General features: G+C 42.3%; 1 protein-coding gene across 4 annotated transcripts in view; it reads right to left on the bottom strand.

Moving 5' to 3' along the window:
• PLCB4 (phospholipase C beta 4) overlaps nucleotides 1–9,402 on the bottom strand; it is a 422,814-nt gene that overhangs the window by 174,490 nt on the left and 238,922 nt on the right. For all 4 annotated transcript variants that reach the window (XM_045295217.1, XM_004698161.2, XM_045295218.1 and 1 more), the window contains exon 3: nucleotides 3,053–3,151. In XM_045295217.1, coding sequence (XP_045151152.1) covers nucleotides 3,053–3,136 — 84 coding nt within the window. In that variant the 5' untranslated portion in view covers nucleotides 3,137–3,151. The remainder of the gene's footprint in view (nucleotides 1–3,052; nucleotides 3,152–9,402) is intronic.

Here is a 9,402-nt window from a genome sequence, read left to right as displayed (position 1 = left end):
TTCACCTAGAAGCATAGGAAATGAAACAAAAAGCACATGGATTATTGGATCAAAAACTAATTTTCTCTGTAAATCTTCACCCAAATGACAATAGAAAACTTTTGATAAAAACAAAACAAAACTTCTTATAACAACAACAACAAAGAAGCATAGGAAATCAGTGATTTCTAAATGACCATGATGACTAATCACCAAAGAAAAATAATCTGAGAAATGAAAACGGTCCAGTTCATACAGAACTAACTCTATTCCAAACAAAATGTGCTTCAACATGTGTCTGCACTCAGGACCGCGGCAGACCAGTGCTCTCAGAAGGACATGTGTCTTGGTCTCAGCAGCGTGCCTTCGAAACACAAGGTCCAATCAAAACAGTGGCTCCCGAGGGGATCTGGGGGGCTAGTTAAACCCAAGGCAGAGAAATTAGCTCAGAACATTATGGGGACTTTTGGGGGAGGCTTCCCAAGGGTTCATCCTGACAGATTTTCCCAAAGGACACAGCAAAATCATGGGAGCTTAACAGGAAAAAGTTTTCAGAAAACTGTATTGTTGAGAAAAAGATCAGAAAAAATGTGTACAGCATAATCATTTCCCATCATGACAACGTCCCTATGTATTCTCTGAGAATGGCAAAGGCTGTCCTATGAAAAGTCTGTTGGGATGCTTACGTCAGCTACCACTACAACCCTGATCCTGTCTCTTCAGACTTCTTCTTATGTCACCAAATTCAAAGAACACCAAAAGGAATATGATTTAAGTCCCTTTGACATAGTGCAAATGGAAGAGTACAAAATGGTTTTGGAGAATGGTCAGAAAGATATAATCACTGCCCTCACATGTATATATACCTATCATGGGTCACTTTTTTGTCTAATAAAGGTTTCTATGATTTTCTGGTTTTATTTTCGGACTTACCCACATGTAAAACAAAACAAAACACATGCTATTAAGTGGCTCCTAACTCATCCTGACCCTTGAATAGAGAGTCATCTCTATGGAAGCCGACGGTCAGTTTTCCCTCATGGAGCAGCAGGTAGGTTTGAACCAACATCTTTCTGTTGTTAGCAGCTGAGCAATGCTTCACAACGGATCTTTTCCTAGAGGATAGGTAGTAATCCTGCAGCTACATTTAATCTCTTTAAAATGACATTCCCTAAATTATTAGAAGTCACCCAGTCATTGTCTCATAGGTTTCCAGAACCTCAAAAACTACCTTAACCAACAACCAGACTAAACGCCATCATGTGGATTTTGACACAGAGAACCTATTAGAAAACTGCAAATCTTTTCAGATAAAGGAAGACTTCAAAAGATCTGTCAACAATGGAATTGAAAATTAAAGAAGTTTTACCATATGACTCGGCAGTCTCTTTGGTCAACATAGAAGATCTACTGAAATAAGAGCTGTAGCATGCACTCCGTGTTCATTAGAGCACTACTCCCAATAGCAGGAGAGTGGGAACCATCTAAATCTCCGCTTTGGTGTACACAATGGAAGACTACACACCACTAAAGAACAATAATGACTGTGAAAGCCCTCATGCCACAGCTGGATCTGGAGGGCAATACGCTGAGGGAAGTTACTCAACCAGAAAAGGGCAAATACTGCATGACACCACTGCTGTAAAATTTTACAAAACCAAATTAAGGGTTCATAGCAAAAGAAACAGACTTTGATGGTTATTAGGGATGGCGGGGAAGAAAAGGAAGGGAAAGCAAGAGGCAAGAGTACAAAGGGTTAACTAGGGTGGAGGGCAAGATAATATTCTACAGAATTGACTATGGGGATGATTGTACCTTCTGAGTATGATCGAACTATCAAACTGTATGATATATGGATTATATACCAAGGAAACTTTTTAAAAAAGTTTTTAATTGCCAAGGGAACTCTTGAGTTAATTTTTTTCCCCTGAAGAGGCAGTGGTGGTAAGCCAAAGAAGTTGGGGAACCTATGCCTTAGAGGCAACAGTAATTTCATCCCATGTTCCCCCCAAATCCTCACCAATTCAGGGATGTTTAAAGGAGAACGATGCACTGACAGTACAGATGAGGCTTCCACACGCCTACCCAGCCCTTCTCCACAGAAGGGCAGACCCAACCCCTTGCCACTTGCAAGGGCACAATCAACAGATAGAGGCATAGGCAAGTGAGGCATTGATCAAACTGGCATATACAAAGTAAATGACTGGCACGAATCTAATACTAATCACTTGGAAAAGAAAGTTTTATGTGGAAAGCTTGCCAGAAGCACTCATTAAAAACAACATATATATATATGACTATAGGAAACCCATCAGTAAAATAAGGATAACAATAGTAACTACTTTATAAGGCTGTGGCGAGGAATTAAAAACAATATACATAAAATGCTTGGAAGGTTATCTGGCACACAGTAAGCTCTAAATAATACCAGGACTCTTGCATCTCACACGTGGTGAGTACTCAATAAATTATGTATCATTCCTGGGGGACGGATAACAGAAAAGTGGGTGAAGGGAGACATCGGACAGGGCAAGATATGACAAAATAATAATTTCTAAATTATCAAGGGTTCATGGGGGTGGGGTGGGGAGGGAGCGGGGAGGGAGGGGAAAAAAAGAGGAGCTGATGCCAGGGGCTTAAGTGGAGAGCAAATGTTTTGAGAATGATAAGGGCAATGAATGTACAAATGTGCTTTACACAAGTGATGTATGTATGGACTGTGACAAGAGTTGTATGAGCCCCTAATAAAATGATTAAAAAATTATATATCATTATTATAGCTCCTAACATGTCCCTTTCCAACTATTCCAACTTAATACATCTGAAATGCACAGATATCCTTACTCATGCTGAAGACCATTTACTCAATGCTGCAATAAAGTTAAACAATTATTTGATTGAAAGTAAATGTTTAGAAAATAATGATGGCAACATATGTACAAATATGCTTGATACAATTGATGTTTGGAGTGTTATAAGAGCTGTTTAAGAGCCCCCAATAAAATGATCTTATAAAAATAAACAGTAACTACTTGAATGTTTTAAGAAAAAATGATTAATGGCTTCTCTTTACCTCTTCATATCTGTCAAACACTGCTCCTTCTTGCAAAAAGGAAGGAACCTCCTTTTGCCAGTTAAACTCATAAGGTTTGGCCATGATTATATTCAAGACCTGAAATGACAAAAAGAAAATCTCGTTAGTAAACAAACTCAACAAGTGCAGTCAACGGTTAATTACTTTTGTATTTTCGTATGTGTCTGTGGACATTTTTCCTCAAATGCTTGAAAGTAAACCTATACATTGCCATCTTTTTTCTTCTCCCCTTCACTTACTCACACTATTCTTTTCCTTCCTAAACCTGGAGACATAATATGAAGAAATACAAGAGGTGATCCTTTGGGAAGCTTCCCTTCCCTCTCCAAATTCCATTCAACAATGAGCCTACTGTTTGTGCAGGGAGCCTTGGTGACACGGAGGGTGCACACTGAACTGTGACCACAAGGTCCTTATTGGTACAAGACTACCAGCAGCTTCTTGGGAGGAAGAGGAGGCTTTCTACTCCTCCTGTAAAGAGTGAGTCTTGGAACCCCACAATAGCAGTGCTACCCTGCACTATAGGGTCACTGTGACTCAGAACAGACCCCAGAGCTATGAGTTGGTTTGGATATTGTTGTTGTGTGTGTATGTGCGTACTTTTGTTTTTAATAACAATTTGCTGGGATCAGATTAAAGAAACCACAGATCCAAAGCTGTATCTACAAAACTAATAGATTCGAGAGACCTGCTGCAACAGTCAGTTCTCGGGCCACCAAGTGCTGAAGGCTGCTGCAGGAGCAGAAGTCCACAGTGATGGGTTGCAGAAACAACTGTGAGTAGGAAGAATGGGCTTTACTGTCCCTGGCCCTCTCGTAGAGGAGGCCAGGAACCGCAGAATGTCTATCATCTAGCAGGGGCAGTGACATGACATTTAAGAAGGGCTGAGCATTGCTCAGGGGAATTCTGCACCCAGGAACTCTTGCTTCTCCTTTGACCCAACCTTCTTAGCATGCTGTACGACGAGGTCCTCTAAAGCAGGGCATCTTCAATGAAAAACCACACACACAACCAAGAGGAACCGACTAGTTAAGCATAGCCACGGGCATGGAAAGACCAAGCTCAATAAACCGACTAAGTCAGGCCCAAGGAAAGAGTTAACAGAACAAACAGGATAGGACTTTGGCCTAAGTATAACTGATACCCTCAGATAGCGGGCAGAGTACATTCTGTTCCTAAAATATAATCAACTACAGGCTATAGGGGGGGCAATTAAGTTGCTAAAATATAATAATGCATAGTAGGTAGGTGGAGAAATAATACACTACAGATGGAGAGTTGATTCAAGGAATTATCACTGCATGCAACAGGAAAAAGAAATACGAAAAGCACAAACAAAATGTTTAGACACCTGTAAAATGCAGCGCAAAGATTTGACCATCTCGTAATAGAAGAACTTCTCTTAGAGGAGACATGAGAGGCAGGAGGGTTGGCGGTGATGAAAACAGCTGCAGGAGCACACCGAGCGGGACAAGCCACACTCAATGGCGGTTGAATAAACGAGGGAGCAAAGGTCCATGCCCCTAACCACGCCTGTGATGCAAGTGAGAACAGAGCTTCTGAAGAAAAATGACAAACTCCCTCAACAGATGCTTCGAGCGGAAAGGGGCGACCTAGGGGAAATTAACCAAGTGACAGCAGGCAAGTTATTGGCTACGTTGAATGTGTGCAGAGAGGCCAATGGCTTAGAAGCTCTGAGGGGACATCATTTGGGATTTAAAGTTCTGTGTCCAATCAAATGATGCTTCCATTGTTGGAAGAACATGCAGAGACAGACTTGCCAGGTCTCTCTTCCTGTATGTCTGATTCCATCCATGTCCATTCTCAGTGTCTGTCTGATACAAGCAAGCAAGCGCACACACGCACACACACCACACCACACCACACCACACCACCCCTTTGCTTATGGGGCCCTAGAATCTAGCTTGTTGCCCAGATATTGTACATCCCTGTTTCTGTCTCACTGTGTGGCTATGCAGGAGAAAATAAAGTGCAGACGGCCTCAAGATGTCATGGACCCGTGGCTCAGTGAAAAAAACCAACACAGGGAGCTAAGTGTTCGCATTAAAGACAGATGAGAAACAACGGGGTGGCCTCTCTGGTGTACCAGATTGTGGGGAGGGGTGGCTGGACCATCTCTCCTTCACATGTTCTTTGATCTTCTCATTCCTTCCTCCTATTGCTTTTGGTATTTCCTCTTGATGTTTTATTTTAAAGAGAATAGCAACAAGAGGTATATACACATATCAAATGAATACAAAGCCTACATCCATTTGTACCATCACCTCTTGCTGGTGTAACGTTGGTGTCCTCAGGCTCTCTGCACGGACAGAACATACATCAGGACATTCTGTTTCTCAGGCCTTACTATAATGCCTACAATATGCATCGTAGTGATTACGGTATGGGAGGACTTTGCTGGGGAGAGGGATACTGATGGAACAAGGATGATAAATTCGACCTTCATCTCTATGGAGACTGATTCCTAGGGGAGATGGGAGCTCACTGAATACCCCTTTAATTTCTCACTCTCAGGTCTTTCTGGCTCAGAAGTTTTAAGGGCGTATTGGCAGAATGTTGTTGGAACCACCGTGCCTTTTCCCAATTGTAAAGTAGGTCAGGGGGAGGGAGTTGTTCCTTGTCCAGGTTCAGAAGTACTTCCTATGGGGCATTTGGGGCAGTGACTGGTCTATTTTATGTAGGTAATATAGCTCTGACCTCCAGATTAGAAATTATTGACCCAGTCAATCACATTTAATTGATTTTAAAAGGGAAACAAAGGAGGGGCACATTGTAGCTCAAGCCACTCTAGGGAAAGCAAAGGGATCAACAGTGGTTTCTTTTACAAGGCAATGGGGGTGAGGGATGAACTGGCCATCCCATAAAAAGGTCCTTTTGTAATCATCTCAGAGGCAGACCCACCCACAGCTAATTGCTAAAAAACACTCTCATTGTGCCAGGCCAGAGACTGTTCTTCTCAAATCCTCGAGCTTGAGAATGACAACGCCTCACCTACAAGCCTCCTCAAGGTGCAATTTTGTTCTGCACCTTCTCCACCTTTGTTCATTTGTTCAGCACCACCACCGCACCCCACAGGACAGAGCCCACCTCTCCTTGAAGAACGCAGGAAATACAGGCGAATTACCCAAAGAATGGATGTATAACCTCGCACCCTTTCCAGGGTAAACACTTTTGAGCATTTTCTGGAAGGACGCCTGTGGGCTTTTAAATGGTCTCATTGTTTCTGAATTCTTATGCAACTGGAACGGATTAGCAATTGCACCCGCTGGAAAGGAAATTCTAGGCCACATGCAGACAGCTTGGTAGGAAAGAAGAGGAGAGGAGGGGAATCCTAAAAGGTCCTGTTTCATAGCAAGTAGCTCTTTTTAAAGATCAGGAGAAAGGAAAGAAATGAGTAAGAGAGCCAGACGATGCTGAGGTGAGACTGCTGAGGGGTTAAGTAGTCAAGAAGAACATGCACATCACCCTTGAAGATGGGATTCCATCCACTCAATTGGGTTGACTCAAAAAACAACAGCTGTTTGTTTTCCAGACCATGCTGACCTGCATTTTTAAACTTGTTTGGTCTCCCTGGCTAGCCCAACACGGTGGTGGCCTCCAAGACTTACAAAACCATCAATCCCAAATATTCAGGATGGATGATGAAGTCAACTCTGCCTACAATTGTGCTAGGCCAGCTGGACCAATGCCTTCAGCAAAGCGTGCTTAGTTTTGGGACATACGCCTCATGTTCTGCTCAGGAGCAGTACACGCAGTCAAGTGTATTCAAGGGAACTGCATGTGGCATACACAATCCTGACTGCTAAAAGATGCTGATGTTGGATGCCATTAGTCCTCAGAACAAAACACTGCTCGTTCCTGCACCGTCCTCAGAGCAACATCCCAATCTCTGGAAAGGGCCCTGCTAACATAGGCACAGTGGTTAAAAACTTGGCTTCTAACCAAAACGTTGGCAGTTCAAACCTGTACCATGGTTCAAGCTGTACCATGGGAGAAAGATATATGATCTTCAAAATACAATAGGGCAAGTCTACTCATTCCTACAGGGATGTTATGAGTCAGACTGGTCCCATGGCAAATGATTTTAACCTAAGATTTTTTTATCCTAAGCAGCAAATAAAGACTATAGACGTGATTAAGGTACATGGAATGGGGAGATTATTCTGTATTTGTCCAGTGGCCTCTAAGCTCAATAAACAGTATCCATACAAAAGGGAGGCAGATGGAGATTTTTGAGACACACAGGAGAAAGCAATATAAGCCACAAAGTCAGGGATGGAATGTTACAACCACTAGCCCAGGAATGCCAGCAGTCACTAGAAGTTGAAAGAAGACAAGGGGAGAACCAACCCCAGCTCCCAACATCTCTGAAAGAAGCATGTCCCAGCCAACATCTTCATTTTGGACTTCTGACCCCCTAACCTGTGACCGAACAAATTTCTGCTGTTTTAGACTACTCCAACAGTTGCTGCTGAGTTGAGGTTCTGTGTCAAAGTAGAACTGGGGGCCATCAGGTTTTCAGTGGCTGATTTTTCAGAAGTACATCACCAGGCCTTTCTTCCAAGGCACTTCTGAGTAGACTTGAATGTCTAGCTCTTCAGTTAGCAGCCAAGCAAATTAACCCTTTGAACCACTCAGCAAGCTACTCCCTTAAGTCACTAAGCACTACCGCCCACTGCCCAGCTCATTATGACTCATGGAAATGCTATAAAGGTTTCTGAGTCCTTAAATCTTTACAGGAGCCAATGCAGCTTCATCTTTCTCCCCTGAGCCCACTACCTGAAGGTAAGGGCCAAAGCTGCACCAGGAAACAAACACACTGGGCCACAGAGCCAATGTCCGACTGAAGCGGGACGTGTTTCACGACAGGCCTAGCAAGTTGTCAAGTAACCTGGAATATAGTAGGAGCTGCTCTGCCATGAAGAAAATAAGCATCGACACATCTCTGTCCAATGGATGAAAGGAAGACAGAAAAAAAAGTACCCAACACAATGTCCTCTAGAAATGATTTTGGAGAATCCCTGTCCTTCTATTCCAAAGACGCTTTCAGGAGCAAAGACATAACCTCTGCAGTGTATCTTTTCCCAGAACCCAACGTCTTTGAATACTTTGGCTTCACAACAATAAATGTGAACCTTAAATAAACATGATGGTTTGCCCCAAGCCAAGCAAGGCAGTCTCTATTTCTGTTTGTATTTGCAATCAAATGGATTAGTTTGAAAAGGCATTTGGCTCCCGCTTGATATATCCTCCCTATATAGCCTTCAAATGAACAAAAATGCAGCATGACTCAGTAATGAAATTTCTTAAGTGTAATTTTTATCTGTTACTCCCAACCTTTCCACATTACAAAGACAAATTCCATAAAGAATTAATCCTTTCCGCCATCCAACCATACAAATCGCATTAAACCAAATAATCCATGACCTTATATGGACCCAGGAGGAGACCAACCAAGGTTGTTTTCTAGAACAGAGAGAGTGAGATACAATTCCTACTGACAGCAAGTAAATTGTCTAATCCAACAAACACATTCCAATGCCTGGCTCTTCAGTCTTATGTGAAGAAGGATTTCTAAACACACATCAATAGCAATCATCAGATCACCTGAGGCTTTTACACAAAGGTCTATATTTATAAGTCGACGCTAATATATAGCATTAGTAATGATAATTTTTTTATCTGCTAAAACACCTCCATTGTCATCATGCCATTAAATAAAGAGTGAGTGAGGGACAAAGAAAATGATACAATCAATGCTGGTGAGGCTTAGAGATATGGATGGTTTTTGTTACTGCATGGAAACAATTGGACAATGTTCTTTCTTCAGTCTTACTGGAAAATGTTATCTTCTGTGTTCTAATAGCATTCATTCTGTGTAAATTAATATAAAAATCTATGTACAAAATACTCACTGCTGTGAGGTTCATGGGAAAATATTGACCTTTTGAGAACAGTAGTAAGCAATCGATTCAATACACTAAAGTATTTAAATATTCTAGCTCTATTAAAAATGCTCTAAAGGAATAGTTATTTAGCAACAAATTTACAAGTTTTAAAAAGCATCTGTGCCCACCAGGCCTTGAGGACGATGATACCCATTAGAGTAGCCAGTCCATAAAGAGGAACAGATGGCCAGCCCCACTATGAGACATGACGCCCCTCATTGCCCCATATCCCTACAGGGGACAACACCAGAGATACAGTGTGGGAATTGCACCCGATCTGATCCCGCCACACCGAGGCAAAACACTAAGGGGGTGCAACAGAACAGCAAGGGAATGGATCAGCGAGGTCCCCAGGGAATG

Source organism: Echinops telfairi, unplaced genomic scaffold, assembly GCF_000313985.2.
Source record: "Echinops telfairi isolate 266 unplaced genomic scaffold, ASM31398v2 ScPeMD7_5592;HRSCAF=6446, whole genome shotgun sequence".
NCBI classification, from domain to species: domain Eukaryota; kingdom Metazoa; phylum Chordata; class Mammalia; order Afrosoricida; family Tenrecidae; genus Echinops; species Echinops telfairi.
Note: the sequence above shows the minus strand (reverse complement) of the source record. Positions and strands in the feature narration are given on the sequence as shown.